Source organism: Heloderma suspectum, chromosome 5, assembly GCF_057233095.1.
Source record: "Heloderma suspectum isolate Gila_16-S chromosome 5, 16-S_ref, whole genome shotgun sequence".
NCBI lineage: Eukaryota > Metazoa > Chordata > Lepidosauria > Squamata > Helodermatidae > Heloderma > Heloderma suspectum.
The window spans coordinates 128,965,766-128,988,435 of NC_139462.1; the positions used below are offsets into that span (position 1 = coordinate 128,965,766).

The 22,670-nt window shown below is 47.7% G+C and overlaps 1 protein-coding gene across 1 annotated transcript in view; it reads left to right on the forward strand.

The window, feature by feature from the left end:
- The first annotated feature begins 850 nt into the window (after positions 1 to 850).
- ACE (angiotensin I converting enzyme) overlaps positions 851 to 22,670 on the forward strand; it is a 61,503-nt gene continuing 39,683 nt past the window's right edge. Inside the window, exons 1-3 of the mRNA XM_084857388.1 lie at positions 851 to 1,367; positions 14,503 to 14,670; positions 21,976 to 22,069. Coding sequence (XP_084713514.1) covers positions 1,155 to 1,367; positions 14,503 to 14,670; positions 21,976 to 22,069 — 475 coding nt within the window. The 5' untranslated portion in view covers positions 851 to 1,154. The remainder of the gene's footprint in view (positions 1,368 to 14,502; positions 14,671 to 21,975; positions 22,070 to 22,670) is intronic.

The window sequence follows — 22,670 nt, forward strand, 5'->3', positions numbered from 1 at the left end:
CTGACCAGCCACAAGGCGTCTTTGCTTGATGCTGGACCACAGTGGGTGGTCCGCAGGCAGTGGGTGCTTCCAGGTGAGGCTTTTCTTTTGCCATCGCCCTGCCTCATTTACAGAATTTTGGGGTGTGTGTGTCCAGATGGCCACTTGTAACCCTCCTGTGTTTTCCCACTGCTCTTTTCATCTTTTTTCTTATCACAGAGAAGGAGGGAAGCACAGAGTAGCTGTGCTGTCTCTTTTGACTGGAAGCTGTAGGCGCTGTCCATTTGGAAGCACCCCAGGGTCAGCGGGGAGCGGGCGGTCACGCCGTGCGGACTTCTTTATCCTGGTGGTCTGAGTTGAGCATCTAAAGAGGGGGCCTGCCGCAAGCAGCCACGTGCGCCCGCGCGCACACACGCTCGTGGCTACCCCCGCCCCCCGCTGTTGCCGGCCCCCTGAGGTTATTTGAAGCAAGGGCACTCTTCGCATCCCCCCCCCCGTTGCCCCTTTCGCGCCCTCCCCATTGTTTTCTCTTTCTGGTGCCGCTCCTGAGCTGAGGCTTGGCTGGTTCCACCAAGGCGAGAGAGGGAGCCTTACGGGGACAGGCCAGGAACTCGAATCGGTGTCTTCGGAGCCAGCTGGCGATGCCAGGCAAGGCAGGCGGCGGCTCGGAGCGCAACGGAGCGTTGCAGCTTCGCTCCTCCAGCTTGGCAGAGACGGGCTCCGGCTCCCTCGCCCTCACACACGGGGCCCGGGGGGTTCCTTCCCCTTGAAGTCCTGCTAACTCTGTCGCTTGCCATCCGGCGCCTCCCTCCTGCTGCAGCCCCGGAGACGCGTCGGTGCGCTGCCCTCCCCCCGCGCTCCTCCGGCCTCTCCCCCGGCGGGGCTCTTGCTCCCCCGCTCCGTGACGGCGCGGCACCGAGCGGACTTTGGCCAGGCGGGGGGCGGCCTTCCGGCGGGCGACTTGCTGCCGCTGCCGCGCCAGCAGCAGGCAGCTGCCGAGGCGGCGGCGGCGGCGGCGCGGCGGCGGCGGCAGCCTCGGGCGGGGCGAGCCGGGCCAGCCTTCGCGCTTATCTGCTCCGCGGAGAGAGGCAGGCGCGGTGGGCAGGTCTGCCGGGAGCGCGGCGCTTATAAGGGGCGCTCCGCGGGGCGCCGCCGCCGCCGCGCCTCCTGCCGCGATGCCTACCCCGGCGGGCGTGCTGCTGTGCTGCCTCGGCGCAGCGCTCGCCCTGGATGCCTCCCTGATGCCCCCCAGCTACGGCGGCACGGAGGACGACGCCCGCCGCTTCGCCGCCGACTACAACGGCACCGGCGAGGCGGTCTTCTTCGAAAGCGTCTCCGCCAGCTGGACTTACAACACCAACCTGACGGACTACAACGCCCAGCAGCAGGTAGGCGGGCAGGCGGAGGGCTGCGGTGCGGAGGGGCGGGCGCTGCCCCTCCGGGCAGAGCCGCTGAGCGGGCTGGGACGCCAGCGCGGGGCGACGCGACGACGGGGACGGGCTCCGGCTGGCAGGCAAGGCGGGCTGTTGCGGGGCGGGACAAAGAGGCGGCGGGAGGCGGCCGAGGGCAAGCGCGCCCTGAGGGCCGGGCTGTCGGGCGGGCGCAGGACTCCGCGCGGGCCGGCCGCGCAGATGGCTGCAGCGGGCGCTGCTCGGCGCGGCGCCCCCTCGGTGAAGTGCGCGGGGCGCAGCAGGTGGCCGCGGCGAACTCAAGCCCCATCCATTTCGGCGGGTGCGCGCTCAGCGGGACCGGCGCCGGGATGCGGCCCGCCGGCTCCTCTCGCGTGCGGCTTCGCCTCGGCGCGTCCTTCTCAGCTCCCTCGCCTCCCCTGTCGGCCTCCCTCCGCAAACTTTTTTCTTTCGAACCAGGCGGAAAGGGCGCAGCGCGAACTCGTCCGCCCCGGCCCGGGGCTTGGCGGTGCGAAGTGGCCGCCTCGAGCTGGGCCTAGCGGGCCACTCCTGCCCCAGAAGGCAGCTCCATAGCAGGCGCAGGCCCACCGCGCGGGCTGCGTAGACGCGGATCGTCTCCCGGCCCTCCCCACAGTAGCGCGCTCCTGCTCCGCTTCCCAGATGGCGAGACGGAGACTGCGAGCCAAGGCTGCGCAGTGATGCCCAAGCTGAGAAGTTTGTTTGCGTCATTCATATCCGCCTTCCCCAAGCTGGTGCCCTCCAGATGTTTTGGACTACAACTCCCATCAGTCCCAGCCATCGCAGTCCATGGTCAGGGGTGATGAGGGTTGTGGTCCAAAACATCTGGAGAGCGCCAGCTTGGGGAAGTCTGGTTTCTATCCTGCACTTTCCACCTAAATTTATATTCCCAGGGCAGCTAACGAAGTAGCAGGAAACCATTTTAATTTAAACACTGAAAAATAATAAAGCATGCGAACACATAAAACAAACTGAAACAGCAAAATTAAACAGTCAGGCAAACGGTGAAATCAAAACTACTCTCAGTTTTACAAAGTGCAAACATTACCAGTTCTTAAAAGCCTGGGAGAATAGAAACGTTTTTGCCTGGTGCCTCAGTGATAGTAATGATTAGGGTCTACAAGACCCAGCAACGGTTGTGTGTTGTTAGGTTGTGTGCTGTTAGTAGTCCGCCACCCACTGCCTCAAGTCCCAAGCAGAATCATGTCCTTTCTAGTGAGGCATTGGACCTTTGCTGCTTCTCCTTTCCCTGGGTTCACTCAGCATTGGAGTGAGGTAGGGAGGGCTGGGATGGCATCAGGGGTGCAAAATTCAGTAAGCTCAGGGCAGGCAGAAAACATAGTATTCACCCAGTGGAATTCACTGCTAAATGACGAGATGATGGCCACAAGTGTAGATTACTTATAATCATGACATTAAAACGTTACTGGAGGATGTGTTTATCAATGGCTCTTCTCCACGAGGACTAAATAGAACCATCATGTGCCTTCCAGCAGCTGATAGTTAATGTTGTTGTCATGCCAAATCTCAAAAAGGTTGTTGTTGAGCTGGAAAAGGTTCAGAAAAGGACAACCAAAATGATCTGTGGACTGCAACAATTCCTCTACAAGGAAAGGCTAAGTCTGGGGCTTTCTAGTTTAGAAAAAACAAGGGGACATGATAGACTTTACTAGAGTATGCATGATGTAGAGAGAGTGGATAAGAGTTTTTCTCCCTTTCTCATTATACTGGACCCCAGTGGGGTCACCCCATGAAGCTGGTTGGTGGGAGATTCAGGACAAATAAAAGGAAGGGCTTCTTCACACAGCGTGTAGTTAAACTATGGAATTCGCTACCGCAAGACGTAGTGAAGGCCACAAGTATGGATGGCTTTCAAAGGGGGTTAAACAAATTCCTGGAGGGGGAGGCTGTCAATGGCTACTAGTCCTAATGGCTATATGCTGCCTCTCGTGTCAGAGGTAGCATGCCTCTCAATACCAGTTGCTGGGAAATAACAGCATGCAAGGGCTAGACAGTGATTACACGCCATTTGACTTTACATCGTGTACCCCTGTACAGGTTGTCTGGCTAGTGTGCTGTGAAAGAAAGAACATCCTGGCCCATGAGGATCAGACTAAGGGTCTATCTAGTTCAGCACCATGTTTCCAAGTGTACATATGTCAAGTCGGCATATGTATAGTCACTCTCTAGTCTCTGGTCTGCTTTTTTGAGCTGTGGTTTCTAGGACTGCTTCCTGTCTTTTCTCACCATTCCCCAGTATCAACAGGTGCCTCTCCAACCTCTGGATAGAGCTGTGTGTCTGGGGTCAGCAGGTGTGGAAGTGGTCATCAGTGGGGAGAAAGAAGAGTTTTTATTTTTGGCCAGGATAATTTTTTTATGTGGAAATAATTTTTTATTTTAATATATATATAATATATATAATTAATAAAATAATAATAAAATAAAATTATTATTAAAAATAATTTTTCCAGATCATATTCATCCATTCCAGGCTAATTAATCTAGAGCAGCTCCACGCCTCCTGTTCAGTTCTCACAATTGGTAATGCAGATTGAAAATGCCAGTTTGTGCAAAAGCAGGCATTGAAAGGTGGGTGTCCTCAGATGGGATTAAACATTAAACCAAGCAGCAGTCAGCTTTGTGGGTTGTGGTTGTTGATTTCCAAGCATCAAGGGGCAGCCAGAGAATTACTAGGACTTTTTGGTTCCCGATGTTCTTCCCTTTCTCTTTGCAGCCTTATCTCTTGATAAGAGGCCACAGCAAAGGAAATGCATCTGCCATTAGTGTTTGCAACTGCTTCTGATTTGCGGCTCACAAAATCCTTCGCAGACAGGATTTAAGAGCTTACTATGGTAGAGATGTGTAATTGTGTAAGGGTTCCCACAGGTCAGCAAAGTAACAACGCTTGCCAAAGAACAAATAAGCGTGAGGGCTAGTGGGCTATACTCTACAGATATGACCTTCCAGCTAGGTGGTAGTCCAGGACACCTTTGTGCAGATGGGACAGATTTTTCCTTCACTCTTTCACCGTGTTGGATGTCTTACTTTGGCTCCCAAAGAGCAAAGGCTCTGAAGGGAAGCAAGGAAAGGCCAGGCAGAAAGTGAAGCAGCCAATCAGGAAGGGGCAAGGTGTATTTGTAAATAAAAAATGGTTGAGCCATGGATCCCAGCAAAAGCAGCTGACTAGTGTGGGTGATGTGGAATAAAAGCTTCAGTGAGATTTGATAAGACACAGTGTGTGTGCGTGTGTGGGGGGCTGCAATACCAGGAACTTTAGGTTCGGGGGGGGGGCTTCTCTACCTCACAGTTTTATACTGCAGCTTTATCAAGGCTTCTGCTTCTGGATTCTTTGGAGGATTAAGATCAGCTCCTTTACTCAGGCTGACATGGGCTGTTTTGGGGAGGTTTTCTTTTTCCGCAGGTTCTATATGTTTCATTATACAACCACTAGATGGCTCTGAGGTATAACACAATTATGGAAGTTCATGCAGCCATTAAAGTGCTTCATTACCCTTCTAGGGAAAATGCTGCACTTTCCCCGATCTTAAAAAAGCCAGGATATAGGTCATAAAGCATGGGAGAGGCCCTGGAGGTTGACACCACTGTGTAAAGGACCTGCAAACGTCCGTGAGTGACTGATCACGACTGCATGATATAGGCCTCATGTAGAGAAGCCCAGAGAGAGACTGACATTCAGTTTTCTTTTCAAATAGCATGCTAGGTAGTATGGAAAGATACCCAACAAAATCTTTGTGAAATGACATTTTGTACTTGAGATCAGGAAGCAGCTTCCCCCCTCCCCCAAATAGTTAGAGATTTTGCCTTCCCCAGCGGCGTGAGACTAGAACTGTGACACTAGTGCGCTCCACACAGGACTTAGCACCTTAAGAGCACAATCTGGCTAAAGTGTTATTGATTTATATGAAGAAATATTAAGCACCCGCTTGCTTGTTGAAACCTAAAATCAGTGAAACCTAAAAGTGATTAATTAGGGCAGGCTTGTGCCCTAAAAGTGGCGGAGTAAACTAGTAGTCATAAATATCCCCCAGCCATCAATAAATGACTAAGAACTAACAAACTGCGATTGAGAGCAGCAGTTCTACAACTTCTCCAGGGCAAAAGTGGAAATGGAGATCATAAAAGAGATTTACAGAGCAGTCCTAACGGCAAGGAGCCCTATCCGCGCAACGCTCAATCCCACCCAGGGTTGCTACTGAGGAGAGAGGTAGACGTTTGGCTTCTACCACAGGTTAAGCCCCAGCTGATAATTTTCTGCTGCAAATCCCCCCCCCCACCGCTCCCCTTGCCCCTTCACAGAGAAGTGGCACCTGTGATTTCAAGACAGGTGGTGGTGGTGGTGGTAGAATAGGGAGTTCTGCCCTGAGATTTTGGCCAACAGGGGGAAAGCCCTTTCTGACCCTGATGAGCCATAACTGAAGCATAAGAAGTCACATGACATTGCATGTGTATAAATGTGTATCCATTTTCTTGATTCCAGATTTGCTGGTTCCACAATGGTTCCGGAAATAACTACAGTAGTTAAGATCCTTCTTCTGATTGCTAACACAAATTGGCAGCTGTTTAGTTTGTAGCTTTTGCTTCCTATATCTACAGCCAATCTGAACCTAAACAGCTTGCCTCTCTCCTCTGTATTATGCACATTCCATCCACACAGCATGGTCTAATGCAGGCATGGGCAATTTTGGCCCTCCAGATGTTTTGGCCTACAACTTCCATAATCCCTCACTATGTTGGCTAGGGCTGATGGGAGTTATAGGACAAAACATCTGGAGGGCCATAGGTTGCTCATCCCTGGTCTAGTGTGTGGATAGGGAAGAGTAAATGTCAAAACAAGGCGGGATTTTTTTGACTGCAAAGATAGGATGGGGGGCCTTCTCAGGTGACAGTCCTTATCAGCCCAGCCAAGCCAAGCAGAAGCAAGGAGGAGCTAATCGGTTGCAACTCCTTCCAGCTTGTGCTAGCCCCTTCGCCTTGTAAGAACCGCTGAATAACTGTAGAAAGCACCAGAATAACACAGCTCTTGCATCAGCCTCAGGCTGCTACTTCTGCATGGTTGGGGCTTCCAAAGCTGTCCAGCACATGTAGGAGTAAAGAGACATTTCTCTGTATAGACAGTGTCAGGTGAAGAGTTTGGCATCCTGAGAATCAAAGCTTTAAAAAAAATTGTTTTAAAAATGACAAACATGAACATCTTATGGCCATGAAGATGGCATGTGGGCAATGCTTGGTGAAAAAAGTGGAAGAAGGAGGGAATTAATACTTTAGCTCCTTGTTTCATCCTATATACAGCAGAAGCAAAAAAATTATGCAAAGCAAGCCAATGTAAGCAAGCCAATGTTTGCATAATTTATTAGAATTGCAGAATTTAGCTTTACTTGGCATAGAATCTGAGCAGTTCTTTAGTGCGAGAATGCACGTTACCTTGGGCATACCTTTAGATGGTGTCAGTCCATTTCGTTCCGCAAACTGTGTTTGGATGTAATGCTAAACCATGGTGCACACACGTTTATTGTTTTTATTTTACTATAACATTTATATCCCGCCTTTTTTCCTCAAGAAACCTACGGCAGCTTACATGGTCCCCCTCTTCTCCATCTTATCCTCACAGCAACCCTGTGATGAACATAGGCTGAGTGTCAATGACTGGTCCAAAGTTGTCCAGTGAGCTGCATGCATGAGTGGGGGCTAGAGCCCAGGACTCCCAGGTCCCAGTCCAACACTCTAACCACTACACTGGCTCTCACACGCCTGTTCGCCCCGCCCCCCTCTTCTCCTCCAGCACAGCTGCAAGAAAGAGATAAAAAAGAATTTGTTTATATTTTCAACTAACAATGGTTTGTCATCATGGCTGAACCAGGACAAAGTGGGCTTGTTCAGGCAAAGTTAAACCTGACCACAGTTTGTCTCAGTTTGGACGTAATGACTGTAACAGACCAGCACACGCTCCCACCTTTCTTTCAAGGGAGAGCAAGCTGGGAGGTGCCCTGTGTGTAATTTGAACATGAGTAGTTACCCTCACCTCCTTTATTTTCTCTTACTCTCCAAGCAGGAGGGATTTGAGAGCTGCGGGAATTAATCTCAGACGAAGGAAGTACTTTTTGCAAGCTCTCCCATCTGGCCAGGCAAGGCCCTTCTCTGTTCCTTTCCCTTTAGCTCCTCTTTAAAAGCTTGAAGTCTGGTTAAATAGTTCAGCATGTGAGTAAGACTGGCCCTGTGGCTAGGCAGACACTTGGTCAACTCCAGGCTTCTAGTTCAAGTACTTTTATTTTAAAGACTCAATATATAGCAAGTTGGAAAATAACACTTACACAGAAGAAATAAGCCAGTGATTTTTCTGGCTAAAGCTTACAGTGTTAGGATTCTAGCTTCATTCCACGAAATTACACAAGTGCAGCCTCCCCTGCCACGGAGGTGCTGGGGACCTGATCCTGAGATATGCTTCAGAAAAGGCAAACTGAGCCAAAGGCTCATTCCTTTTTTCTCTGGGTGTTCAGGAGAGGTGTTGGCCTGGAAGGAAGGGTACCAGCTAAGTGGGAGAAGCGAGCTGTCCCTAGCACTCCTGAGGAGGGTCAGAACACACAGTATACAGAGAGGGGAAATTCAAGCATTAACCCTTCAAACAGCCTAGTGAGGCAGAACAAGAGGTATGGAAGGCAATAATCTCCTCTTTGGTCGCTGTCAGACATAATGGAAGTGAGGAGCATCTTCTGTATTTATGCAAAAGTTGGAATCTACATGGGTTGCATGTTTGGCTATATGGAAGTAGGCAGAAAGGGGGAATAAGGGGGAGAGGCATGCTTTGATACAGGGACAAACAGCAGTAGCTGAAAACAAAAGCAAATGCCAGAGGGGGAGGAGGGGTGCATGAGCCCAACGTGCATTCGCTCTCAACAGTCCTGCCTTGAGCTCAGAGACAGAGGGAGAGGAGCCAGCCACAGCTGGGGCTGTTACGCTACTGGCTGAAGAACTGGACCAAGTTCCCGATTCTGAACCTGAGGCTAAAGCGAATGAGCCTACAGAACCTGAGTCATGACCCACACAAACATCTCCCCCAAGCCCAGTTCACCTGTACAGTCAAGTACAGCCTGCTCCACTTATCCTGCCAATGGCCGCAGGTAACATGAGAGGCCACAGAAAGGAGGAGGACTGCTCACTTTTGGGGCACGGGGCTGGCCCTTTAAGAATCCATACTCCTTTGGCAGGGGGTGGAGCTTAGGAGGGGTAGGTTGGATGGAGGAGCTTATAAGGCTTCTGTCCACCTTCAGCTTTTGCCAGAGCAATTTATTCACTTGGAGCTTTCCATAGTGGTAATTACTGGCATTATTATTACTATTAAATAATAATAAAATTATTATTTTATTATTATTTTTATTATTATTTTATATATATTATTTTTAGTATTATTTTTTTATGTGGAAAGGCAGGTGATCACTGTAGCTTGAAGCCCATAATGAAGTCTGTGGTGTGCATTAAGGGAATCTTCTCCCAACTGCTTCAGATCCAGCAAAGCAGAGGAATATGGCCTGGCTGGACATCAAAGAAGGTCTTGATTTACCAGGCTCAGTGTCCACATTGCCCACGTGATGTGCGTACCTATGTTATTCTAGTGATTTTTCACAAAGGCATTGTGACAGCCGCTGGAATCCTATGGAGAGCTGCTTTGTATAAATGGCTTGCCCCGTAGAGCAGCTTCCATGCAGTTGTATTTTCAAGCAGCTGTATGCTGCACAATGCATGTGTGAACCAGCCCTTAGAGGTGCATGTTTCTCGAACAGTCTCTGTAGAACACTTTTGGCAATAGTTGTGAACCATAAAGGAAGTTTTCTGCCACAAAATATTCTTTCCCCACCTTTGTTTCATCTAGCTTTTCCAAGTATATTTAAGTATTAAAGGAGGCCTGTTTAATACGCTGAAGAGCTGTTCTAAACAGCTGTAAATTAAGTATTAAACAACTCCCCAAACTAAAAAAGTATTGGAGCCCCCACACTTTATTACCACAGGCAGGATGTTGGTGGTATGGACTCCTGGCTTGCTAAAAGTTTCCTCTGGGAGACTCAGTGGAGAAGTTACCTCCAGGTCTGTCTACTGTATTTTCGCTTTTAAGGATCCTGAGATTCTATTAGACTTCAAATCACCTGTTCTAGTCACCTGTTTAGGAACCGGGCTGGCATCAGAGGAAAGCATAATTGGGTATCTGCTGAGCTCCTCACTCCTGCAGGAAGGGCCACTGTTGACCCCTGCTCTCCTCCTCCTTCTTGTTACTGTCTGCTCATTTGCCCACTCTTAGCATGCAAGCAGAGACAGGAGTGAAGAGATAAGCATTCTCCATTTGCCTTGTGCTCTCCCTCTGGATGGCTGTATGAATTGAGCCCAGAGGAACTGGCAGTAGTGGCAGCAGAAGGGAAGAGGTCAGCCCACTGAGGACACCTTTGGGAGCCCAAACGACTCCCAAAATCAGAGCTGGCACTTTGAGAAATCCAGGTATCTCCCTTATTTCAGTGGTTACAATACATGGTTATAATCCAATGCATGTTTTATTTATTTTGCTCTGAGGTTTGACTCAGGCACTGAAAACAGTTTACATCACCTGGGGATTTAAATTGTTTCAAGGGAGTGCAGCCAATTTTATGCTAACTACAAATATGACCCACTGGTTCTAACTAAGGGCACCATGCCACACCAGCATTGGATACTCTGGTTGAGGATTAAAATAAGACAATATGACTTTGTCAGAGACTGGTAGGAAACCTATAAATAAAGACTAACATGCTATAAATCAAACTTTCACGGAATACACAGTGATCAGACACTTAAGCAGCAATCCTATGGCCGCTAGACAATGGATAGACAGCCATAGGATATGGTGTTTTCCGGGAAATGACCTTGGAGCCTGAGCTGCGAGGTCGGTTCATGGAGAACCAACCTCCCTCCACTTTTGCCCTGCCTTGGAGGCAGCGTGGAACAGCCCCATCCTCCACGCTCGCAAGAGGAGTGCAGAGCGTCCGGAAAGGGGCGTGGCTGGGGGCATTCCAGAGCAGGGAGAGCATAGCTGCATGTACAACACATCCAATGTGCTGTGCAGCAGCCTCCTTCCCTGCTCTGTGCTCCTGCGGCTACACAGCCACAGTAGGCTGTCTAGCCAAAAAAGCAGGGCAAGAGAAGCGGGGAAGGAACGATCCCCTCTGTGCCTCTCCTTCCCTGCTTTGGATAGGCGGTTGCCTCTGAGTTCTGAGGCAGCCACCTGTCTAGTTAGGATTGTGCCCTTAATGTATGTTCATCAAACCTTCTTCTGGGTTTTGATCAAGTCTGACTGCCTTGCCATCTCCATCGCTTTGTGAAGGGGTCAGTGCTCTATGAGTTGCATTCTTTCAGAAAGCCCTTTGTCTAGAATTCCAAGCACCGATCTCTCTCTAAGGTGCTCCTCCCTTTTATCAGCAAGCTCAGTGTTCAGCCAGTTCATTCAGGGTCCTAATAAATGACTCGAGAGTTTCTCCAGGCTTCAAAGCACTTTGGGAGAAGCCAGCCCTTGCATTTCTCCTGGTGGGGAAATGGTAATTGAATGTGGCCAGAATGCTCTCATGGTTGTGCTTGGGGCCCTCCTCAGCAGAGGCAAAGGATTTATAAACACTGCTGACTTATTTTCCCATCATACGAACTTACTTGCACTATTCCTTCCTGCCTGTGGACTTCTTTAGCCATGTGAAACTAAGCAGTCCTTTCCATTCAAGCCTTATTGCAGGATTATTAGCGCTGAAGGCTTCTGGTATAGGAAGCTGCCATTTTCTTGTTAGGAATATGTGGGTTTTAAGCTTGACCTCTGACAATGTCATGGAAGGCTTAGAGCGTCTCTACACCACCCTAAAATCTAGCATTTGAAATGGGGCTTTCTGCTTCCGTTTTAAATGCAGGATCACAATGGGCTCCCTTGACACCCTCCCCCTCCCCTTTCCTCCTCCTTCACCGCCTTATCTGAGTCTTCCATAAGTTTCATTGATCGAGCTCCTCTTCTTGAGGCTTTTCCTTGTTCCCTGAGGGAACTCAAGCGGAACACAAGCAGGGTAATTTGATACCACATTATCTCCGATCTATTTAAAAATGGAATAAAGGTTATTTAGTGCAGGAGATGCCCTGGAGGTTCACAACATCATCTAAAGGGCCTGCAAACCTCTATGAGTGAGCGATCTTATTTATTTATTTATTTATTAAATTTATTAATCATCCATCTGGCTGGTCACCCAGCCACTCTGGGCGATGTACAACAATAAAAACAGTTTTAAACAATAAAATTCTACATTAAAAACATCATATTTCTAAAAATACCCTAACCCACCCCAAATGCCTGCCTGAACAACCATGCATTTTTAATGCATGGCGGAAGCTCATTAAAGAGGGGGCATGGTGGAGTTCCCTAGGGAGGGAGTTCCACAGAGTGGGGGTCACCACAGAGAAGGCCCTCTCCCTTGTCCTCACCAGTCTAGCTGTCCTGGCTGATGGGACAGAGAGAAGGCCATCCAAGGCTGATCTTGTTAAGCGGCCTGTCTGGTGTTGCTGGAGGTGCTCCTTGAGATAGGCTGGGCCGGAACCATATAGGGTTTTAAAGGTCAAAACCAACACCTTGAATTTGGCCCGGAAAACAACTGGTAACCAGTGCAACTCCTTCAGCACCGGAGTGATGTGATCACGCCGGCGGCTGCCTTTAATAGCAGGATCTCAATAGCTGGATAAAAGCTCCATGTGAAGAAGCCCTTAGATTAGAGGACACACTGGTCAGGAAGGCGGCGGCGGGGGGTGGGGGGAGCTTTATTGTCTCTCTTAAACAAGAACAGGCAAAGGAAACTCCTGACTGGACCCAGCTACAATTAAGTTCAGTGCCATCTAGTGCCTAAATCATGTAATGACGCTAACTACACACAATCCCTCTATGTTATGGTTAATATACAGAGTTCCTTTGGTTCAGAATTTGGACTCCCTATCTTCCTTCTTTTTTTCTTTTGGTACAGTTTGCCCAAGTTTTTGCTCAGCCTTTCTGCTTGTTAGTTTGTAACTTCTGTTTCCACAAGTGGCTTGTGATTTATTTGGAAATTACTTCCCAAACTGCAGGGAGGAACATTTCTAGGCAAGCAGCCCCCACCTCTGACTCCTAACATTCAGATGTGGTCGCATACCTTTCCTCAGCTTTAGTTTGCTCTTTGGTGCAGTTTTAATCTGAAGTTGGCAAAGTGTTCTCTTATAGCTCTAGTCTCATGGTTTGGCCATGACCTTCTTGTCACATTTCCTTGAATTATTTTGCTACATCTGGATTTCACAGAGGTCACTTCCCCACTAGAGCCCTTCAGCACTGCTGAGGAATTACTTTTGTGCCGTCTGCTGGAAGTGGGATTAAAATGGCGGTTCCCCATGGTATTCCCCTCCCCCTCACTTTTCTTAATTGTGAAATAGCATATTTCATACTCTAAAAAAAGAAACTAGTAATTAAAGCACCATCACCACAGGGATCAGGAATTGACCAATTAAGAGGCAATTAAGGGGCAACAAAACTAACACCATGAAATGCAGAACAGGAAGCAATTAGAAGCAGAATCTGGAAACAGGAAGCTTCTAATTACTACACAGTAGTCTGGAAAAGCCTCCACAGCACTCAGCCAGTTCACACTGGACAAGCTGGCGTTGCAACTGCATGTTAAAAGGTGGGTGTGGGAATAACCAATCAAGTATGAAAAAGGTGGGAGGAGACCATCAATACAAACATAGAAATGCAAGAGGTTGGCAACAGTCTTGTCTGGATTCTCCATAAAAAGTGAGTGAACCAAGGATGGGCATTCCAGATTATGGCTAACGTAGGAACAACTAGATACCCAGCAAATAGAGCCTTTTGGAGCTGTTCCAAGCATTGGTGCTGTCAAAACACCCCGATCTATATTCATTCGGGTGGCAGGGGAAGGCTACCTACATGCCTTCCATCACTCATACAAATCTTTACCTTCAGCTGAAATGAAAGGAGCAGCATGTGCGTAAAGCAGAGTATACTTGGATCTCTGGATTTTGAGCACCATACAATAACTTTTCTTTGAGGTGTGGGCTTGCATTTTTACAACTGATTCGCAACCTATTTTATCCAATCTTCGGCTGTTCCCTCATAAGAGCTCTTTCCTTCAGTTCCCTTATAAGAACTTCCTCCTAGACTGCCCGGGGGGCACAGCTGGTGTTCCTTTGCACTTGGTTGTATCCAACCGTGACTGTCCGCTGGTGGAATGGTTTCCCCCTCCCCCTGCAGCTCCTCCAGGGCAGATTTGGAAGGTGCATGGGGGACTGCAGAGCCAGGGAAGTCCTGTTGTGTGAGTGGAAGTGGAATGCTGGATTTAAGCCCAACTTTTTAATTTATGATGTGAACTGAAACTGATAGATTACGATCGTGCGGCTGTCTTCTGTATTGGCTTTTTTTAGAAACTGTGGATGGATTTGCTTGGTAATTACTCCACCAACTGACTTAATTTTTTTTAAAAAATGGATTCATTGTTTTGCTGTTACCTAGTGTATTTCAGAATTTCATTAATGATACTGAAGGAAGGGGACAGTACCATTTACATGTGAGAAAGCTCTTTTTACATTGTAAGTTCTTACATATTGTTAGAAAGGTCTTCTCACTACATTGGAAACATCATATTAATTGGGTGTTCTTTAAAAAAAAGTTCAAAATCAGTCAGTATTATGGAAGACCTATATCTAAAAGATGTATTGATGAAAGCTTGCTTGAAAGCCTAATTATCAGGGGTGGACACTCCCCCATGCAGCTGTTGCCACAGCACACTTTCTTCAGATTGAAGGAGAGGAGCACAGCATAGTGCTTTAAAGTTCAGAAAGTCAGAATAGCTTCTGTGCATGTTCAACCAGAGGAAAGAACAACTCGAAGCCATCCCAATTTCCTCTCCTGGTTTTAAAGAGCTGAGAAATCCTCCAATGACAGGGTGTTGACCTCTGTGTATCTGTCTGGGACTGGCCAAGATGCACTCTTAAAGAGATGCAATGAAGCTGTACTCATGTGCTACATGTCTTTATCTCTCCTCCCCCATTACAGGTAGCATCCTCTTTGAAGGAGCAAGAATTCACAGAACTTTGGGGGAAGAGAGCAAAGGAGACCTATGGCCACAGCTGGCAAAACTTCACTGATCCTCAGCTGAGGAAAATCATCAGTTCCATCCAGACCTTAGGGCCTTCAAATTTACCCATGGATAAGCGGCATCAGGTAAGCATCACTCCAGACTGAGCTGTGGGGAGGGTATGGTAGAGCTAAAGGAGATATTCCAACTCATGCTGGAGGAAGACTCAGAGGCCGAGCTACCTGGAGGAATCTAAAGGCACAAAGGTGCTGTTCAGAAGAACATACCCCTTTATCATTGACCTTAAATGGTTTGGGCCCAACAGGCTTATTTATGAAGAGATAAATAACTCCATCCTTCTGTTTCATCTCCCACACTGGAGGCGTGCCCAGTGATGGTTTTCTGTTGGGAACTGGGGAACCTGAGTGTCTGCTGGATAAGATCTAGGACATTCCAAGTTACTGGCTAACTCCAGCCTTTAGGAACCCAACAAACTGCAGCAGTGGTGGAATTCTATGCATGTCTATTCAGAAGTAAGTCCCACTGAGTTATCTGAGGCTTACTCCCAGATAAATGGGTATGGAGTTGCAGCTTAAATCTATCACAAGTTTGCCCTGATGGTGAGGGTAGGTCTGTGCACCCCTCCTGAAGTAGAACCATTTTTGCTGCTGTTCTCTCTGTTCATATACACAATTGAAAAAATCATGGCAAGTTTGGAAGAAGAGACAAGCAAATGGTGGTCAGAGTGGTATACCTGAACAGGACTCCCTCTGAGGATTAGCAATTTGTGACTGAAAGATGAGCCATGGAGATTAAATTCCAGCTGAACTAGAGCTGTTCCACACATGCCATAGCAATAAGTGAAGCATTTAGCAGTAACAATTAGTGCAGTTCCATTAGCAGAGGTGCCCAGAGCATCGTCTGGTTCAGTTTTATTGGATAGGTTTCAGTTGTTGAGGCCTGAAGATGCGGACAAGGTACTTGGCCAAGTCTGGTCGACCACCTGTGTGCTTGACCCTTGCCCATCATGGCTTATTACATCTAATAGGCAGGGGATATCCAGCTGGGTCCAGGAGGCTGTAAATTCCTCCTTGAGAGAGGGAGTGGTGCTGGCCTCTTTAAAAGAGGCAGTAACCAGGCCACTCCTGAAAAAGCCTAACTTGGATCCGGAGGATGTTAACAACTATAAGCCGGTAGCCAAAAAATCTTCCTGGGCAAGGTGCTTGAGCAGTGGCCGCCAAACAACTGCAGGCACTCTTGAATGAAATGGATTATCTAGATCCATTTCAGTTGGCCTTCAGGCCTGGTGTTGGCATGGAAACTGCCTTGGTCGCCCTGTGGGGTGACTTTTGCTGGGAGAGGGAGAAAGGGAGCATGACCCTGTTGATTATCTTGGATCTCTCTGTGGCTTTCAATACCATTGACCATGGTATCCTTCTGGATAGGTTGTCTGGGCTGGGAGTTGGAGGCACTGTGCTGCAGTGGTTTCACCCCTTCTTGGATGGCCGATTCCAGAAGGTGGTGCTGGCGGATCATTACTCTGTGCCTTGGCAGCGATGCCATGGGGTTCCACAGTTCTCTATTCTATCCCCCATGCTGTTTAATATCTACATGAAAATTTCTGGGAGAGGTTATCTGGAGGCATGGGCTGAGGTGTCATCAATAGACAGATGACACCCAGCTCTACCTCTCTTTTTCATCAAACCCAGGTGAGGCAGTGGCTGTTCTGAACCAGCGCCTGGGCATGGTAATAGACTGGATGAGGGCCAATAAACTGAGACTCAATGCAGACAAGATGGAGGTACTGTTAGTGGGTGGTTCACTTGCCTGGCTAAGTGATGTTCATCCATAAAATGTTCCATTAAACATAATCTTTCGTAGCCAAGAGAGAATTAAAAAAAAATCACTTGAAAAAGAAGAATAGTTACACTAGCAGACTACTGCCACTTTGGTTCCAACTCCCAGCAACTTCTGCCCTATAGAGGAAGGAGCCAGGCTGTAGAGCAGTGACTGACCAGGAAAGAGATCTTGGGGTTGTGGTGGACAGCTCAATGAAGATGTCAACCCAGTGTGCAGCTGCTGTAAAAATGGCCAACTCCATGTTAGGCATAATTAGAAAAGGGATTGAGAATAAAACTGCCAACATCATACTGCCCCTATACAAATCTATGGTGCAGCCACCTTTAGAATACTGTGTACAGTTCTGGTCACCACACCTAAAAAAAACGATATTGTAGAGCTGGGAAAGGTGCAGAAGAGGGCAAATAAAATGATCAATGGGCCAGAGCATCTCCCTATGAGAGAAGGTTACAACAGCAGGGCTTGTTTAGCTTGGAAAAGAGGAGGGTAAGGGGAGACATGATAGAGGTCTCCAGAATTATGCATGGTGTGGAGAATGTGGATAGGGAGACATTTTACTCCCTCTCTCAAAATACTAGACCCCAGTGGGGTCATCCTATGAAGCTGATTGGTGGGAGATTCAGGACAGATAAAAGGAAGTACTTCTTCACACAGTGCATAGTTAAACTAGGGAATTCGCTACCACAGGAAGTAGTGATGGCCACCAGTTTGGATGGCTTTAAAAGGGGGTTAGACAAATTCCTGGAGGAAAAGGCTATCAACAGCTACTTGACCTGATGGCCATGTGCTACCTCCAGTACCAGAGGCAGTGAGCCTATGTACACCAGTTGCTGGGGAACATGGACAGGAGGGTGCTGTTGGGCTCATGCCCTGCTTGTGGGTTCCTGGTCAACAGCTGGTTGGCCACTGTGTGAACAGAATGCAGGACTAGATGGGCCCTTGGTCTGATCCAGCATTGCTCTTAAGTTCTTATAGAGGTCCTTCCCTTGGGAATTGTAGTTGGAACTGTAGTTCCAGTGATAACAAAGCTTTTATTTCCTTACTAATTAAAAAGAAGGAAAGAAAGAAAGAAAGAAAGAAAGAAAGTTGTGTTGCTGCTCTTCTGATTCAGGGCAAATAAATTCCTTCCTCCATAGCGTATTTGACTAAAGGAAGATCCGTCTGACCTTCTCCATAGTTGATATAAAGGAAGAACTAATATAAACAGCTGCATAACAGACATCCTCTGTAAGTTAGGGGTTATTTTCAAAATACTTCTGATTTGTGCCTTTTTATAGGAGAAGTCACTTCCTAAGTGTAAATTGGTGTCATAAGCACAAAGGCAGCTGCCTTGTACTAAGTCAGATCACTGGTCCATCTAGCTCAGTATTATCCTCACTGACCGATAGCTCTTCTCCAGGGCTTCAGGCAGGCTCTTTTCCAGCACTGCTTGGAGATGACAGCAATTGAACTGGGAACCTTTTGCATGCACAGTGTGTGCTCTACCTCTAAGCTACAGCCTTTTTCCGTCTTGGGGCCAGCTTGGCTTCATTAGTACATGATCTTCCAACCAACTTTGGTGGCACCCAAAGGCATTGCCCATTATGACCATTTGGGACCTGTGAAACTGCATTGAAAATCCTTAAGATGATGGTGGGCATGACTGTTGTTATTGGAGGCACACCTGGGCATATGCCCCAGATCTGAGCTGTGTCCATAATCTTTAGAGCTGCTCTACCAGTGTCATCATTTGCCTTAATATAAGCCTGCTTCTTCCTTCTGAGCTCAGTAACCTTGCATTTCCTAGGTGACCTTAGGATTCACTCCCTTAGCAGATCAATAGGGAATGTAGCATGAAGGCATCAGGCTTTTAAACTAGAGGGGAGACAGCCACTTTTCCTTCCACAGTCTGCTCATTGTTTTTTCTCTCCTTACTTTTCTACTCTTACATGGCCACTGTTAGGAGCTTCTTGCAATGACATTTTGAAGAAGGAGGGGAAAGAGCAGGAAGAGCTTCCTGTGAAATACTGGTATTTTACACAGCATATGATTTTACTGCCCCAAACTGGAAACTTTGGCTTCTGCAGAAGTTCAGTAGCTTCAGCACAGCAAAGGGTTTAATTAGCCGCCACAAACTTCTTTCTCCACCTCCTCTTTAATTTCTCTCATATAGCTGCAGGCAGCAGATTATACCAAAAAGAGGGTTAGGTCTATGTAATGTCATGATCCAGGAAGTTCTGGGGCTTTTAAATAAGTTTTACAGTTTTAAAAAAGCAAGAGAAAGCCCTCAGCCACCTCACCTCATAAAGTTAATTTAAGTATGTGGAACACTTACTCACCCTCTAAAGTCCTACCTCTCTGAAAGGAGCCACTTGGCTTGGGAAATTCTCTCTCTCCCCCTCCATTTCCAGTCACCGTTCTTTTCCTGTTCTTCCCTCCCCAGTCCTGGTCTTTCTTTCTCTTCTTTATCCCATCCATAGCATGTCTTGGGGAAGTCTCAAGAGGGGAGGGTGGTGGGCAAGAGAAGTTCTAAACTGTATTTGACTTCAACCAAACAGACAAAAATATTTGTTTTTCTCCTTCTTCTCCTTACCCAGGTCTTTGAGGAAAGGTGGGTCCACATTGCTGGAGAGGAAGGAATCTGGGGCTGTTTTGTTTATTTCCATTATCCAGCAATAGGAAGGGCTGTAGCTCAGTGGCAGAGCACATGCTTGGCATGCAGAAGATCCCAGGTTCAATCCCCAGTAACTCCAGGGAGAGCTAGGAAAAAATCATGCCTGAAACCCTGGAGAGCCACTGCCAGTCAGTGTCAACAATACTGGGCTAGTTGGACCCAGGGTCTGACTCAGTATATCTTCTGATGAATGGAAAGCTTTAATAAAAATAGGAGTTAATTTTGGGGAGGGAGATAAATACTGCTCACTTATACAGTCCTATGTATCTCTACTTAGAATAAGTCCCATTATGTTTAATGGGGCTTACTTCCAAGGAAGTATACATAGGATTCCAGCACAAGTTTCTTTTGTAAGGAGGTTTGCAGCCTGATCTTCTGCATGTTTACTCAGAAACGAGTCCTTAGCTGTGAGCATGGTATTGTTGGCTTAATGAACCGCCCCACCCAATTCCAATCCACTGAATTGACTACCCTTTCAGCCCAGACCTATGCATGTTTTCTCCCATCCTTCACTACCTCCCTCATTCTCTTTTCCTGCTTTCTTTGGAACTGGCGCTCACCCTAAAAGCAGGCACCCTTCACAGTCTTTCCTCCATTGGCCCTCCAGCCATTTGCCCTTACCAAAAGCTGACTTTCTTCAGTACTACCACCGTTGTAGCCTATTCCTTTGGGGACCATTCCTTCCCTCAAACACCTCACCCTGAACATCAAGGTGGTATTGGCCTTCTTCTCTCCAGATTCTACCAGTGTCAGCCCCCTTGCTCACCTACTCCCGACCTACTGCTTTTTGACTTGTGAGTTAATTCTGTACGACTGTCCCCTCCTTTGCATTTCCTCCCTTCCCCAGCTTCCTCCCAACCATCATTATAGACCTTCATGCCTGCCTCACCTTCTCCTTGGTGATTTCAACATTCATGTTAGCATGTGCTCTCTAGGGAACCCAGAGTTGTTAAGAACTTTGGAATGCTCCTCTTCCAGAGAGTGGCTGTCCCTGAGGGCTATAAACCTAGTTCTTTGTCAGCAAATCCTCAGTCTTCAAGAGATATTTCCCAATTAGAGAAGCTTCCTTTCTGGAGACCATGTGGGCTTAATCAGCTGAAGGTATCAAAGGCTTGAGTAATAATCCCCGAACAGTGTGCGTAAGGCATCAAATGCATTTCCTATCCTATGCTCAGAAATAGGGAATGACAGGTGAGCCCTCCCCCTTTCCTACTTGATTTGTAATTAGGCTGGGCTAATTTGCCGTGTTTTTTCTGAGCCCTGTTCCAAGCCCAATGAAATTCTGTCACTTCCCCAATGACATGATTAGGAGCGTGATGGGGCCTGATCCCTCCCCAGCACCATTCTCCCTCCCTGTTGCTGTTGCTGCTGGCCTGCCAGTGGTGCTGGGCGGGAGGTCTCTTCCCAGCTCCACCTGTCATTGCTACACCTGTATGAGCACAAGGAAAATTACATTTCCTCGTGTTTCTGGCACGTGATGCTACCATAGCAGTGCCAACAGGCAGTCACTGGAGGCGGGGAGGGGAAAGGCAAAGGGAGAGAGACATCCCTGGTCCTTGCAACCAGAGCAGCAGCAAAGTGGGGGTGGGTTGGGAGGAATTATTTATTCTGCAGCTCAGACTAGCATCTGTGTCATTGGGCTTGGAACTGGGCTCCAAAAAACAACAACACAAATCCAAGAACTCAGGATTGAGAGCATTTGCTTCATATTTATGAGCTGATAAGGTTTGTGTTTTGAGCCAAGGAATATGAATTTCAGTGACATCTCTAGCAGTACGGCAGGTAGCCCTGTGATGGATCCACTATTAAACACAAATATTGTGGGGTGCATCTGGCAGGGGCTCCTAGGCTCAATCCACAAAGCAAGAATGAGTGGAAAGGGAAGTGGGGTGGCATCAAGAATTGCTAACAAGACCCAGACCTTGGAGTCCAGCAGATGGCAAGGACTTCACCAGGACTCCGGGCAGAGTACTACCTCTGCTAATAAGTGGGAAACCAGGGAAGCAAATGTCCGGGGGAAGGGAGGATAGCTCTCATGAGGGAACATGCCTAGTGCTGTAACTGAGCTGGCGCTCTTTTTCTCTCTCTTGAGCCAAGAAGGAGGAAACTAGGGTTAGGTCAGTTACATGACTATTGCCATAGGTAATGGGAGAACCCTCTGGCTACCACAGGAGGCTCTGGAGGGGTCTCTCTGTCTTTTGCCTCCCAGGGCCTCTCTGGGAGGACTTCTATGGAAGCTCAGGATCATTGGCAAAGCAATGACTGGCTGCAGAATCTTTTCCAGCCCAGTAATGCCTGCCTCCTTCCTCTCTGTAACGAGGAGAGAGTGAAAATGCTGTTACAAATCGGAAGTCTGACCCATTCCTGCTCGTGGCTCGTCTTCTCCCAGCCTCTGTGCCGCATGTAGCTACCTCCAACCCCATATTGTTTCTTAGGCATGGAGTGGCTTGACCACCCTGGAAGGCTCTGGCGTGCCTTCTGATGGCAAAGGGGGCAGAGCCCCGACTTCCCCCAGGGTGGTGTGGAATCAACGGTGCAGGTCGTAGGGCCCTATCACAACCATGTGAGAATGAAAGAAGTCTATGTTTAAACAGGAAAGGTACCAGAAAAATGAACATATCTATCTACTCGCTTAGTTCTTAAATGCAAGATGATATGGAAGACAAAAATGTTTTTGGCTCCCTTTCTGACCCAGTTGACCACAGATGCCAAAGTATGAAGTTTATCGTAAAATACATAACTCTGAATACAGCACAATAAGTAGACATTTGCAGCAGCCTCCTCGTGTGTCCTTGCTGTTACCATTAGGTAGTCATTCTCAGCTGACTGCTGAAACTGTGAAAGGTCATACAGGGTAGGAGACAGTCTCTGCGACATGCAAAATCGGCATGTTTGGGATTGTCACTCTAACCTGTTCTATTTCTCCATCCTTTCCAAGTATAACACTATCCTGAGTGAGATGGACAGCATCTACTCCACTGCCAAGGTGTGTCCACCAAACCTGACCTCCAGCTGTTGGTCTCTAGAGCCAGGTATGCACTTCCCTGTCCTCACTGGCACAACTCCCTCCCCCTGTTATGCCTATGTGATTTTTAGGTTCCTTCTGAACATGGGAGCACCCCCAAGGTTGTGATGCAGGGACTTGGAAGGGAACCTGATCTGTAGAGAACTAAAGGCCATGTCAGAAATACCGTAAGTTGGGTGGCCGCAGTCAGCTAATTGTAGTGGCATAAAACTTTGCATACTTGCATGGATGTTTAGAAATACTTAACATAGAGGTTACTGTGCCACAGTTAGTGAAATGTCTTGGCTTTTGTTCCACAGTATGCTTATTCTTCAAGTGTGAAACAAATTTGACCCCCAAGAAAAAATCTTGACATATTAAGAGTTGAAAAGCCTAATTAGCTTGGGTTCTTTTAAAGTGTCCTCTTCCTTCTTTAGTTTCAGTAATATATTTTGCCATCAAATGTATCCTCTGCAATTACAAGGGCCAAAATGAAAGGATACAAATATTTTGGAAGCTAGCACAATTAGAGAAGAGAAAATTACAAGCTCTCAATTGCCAAGCAATGCAAAATTAGCATTTCCCAATTTGATAGATAGCAGCTAGTGATCATAGAATCATAGAATCAT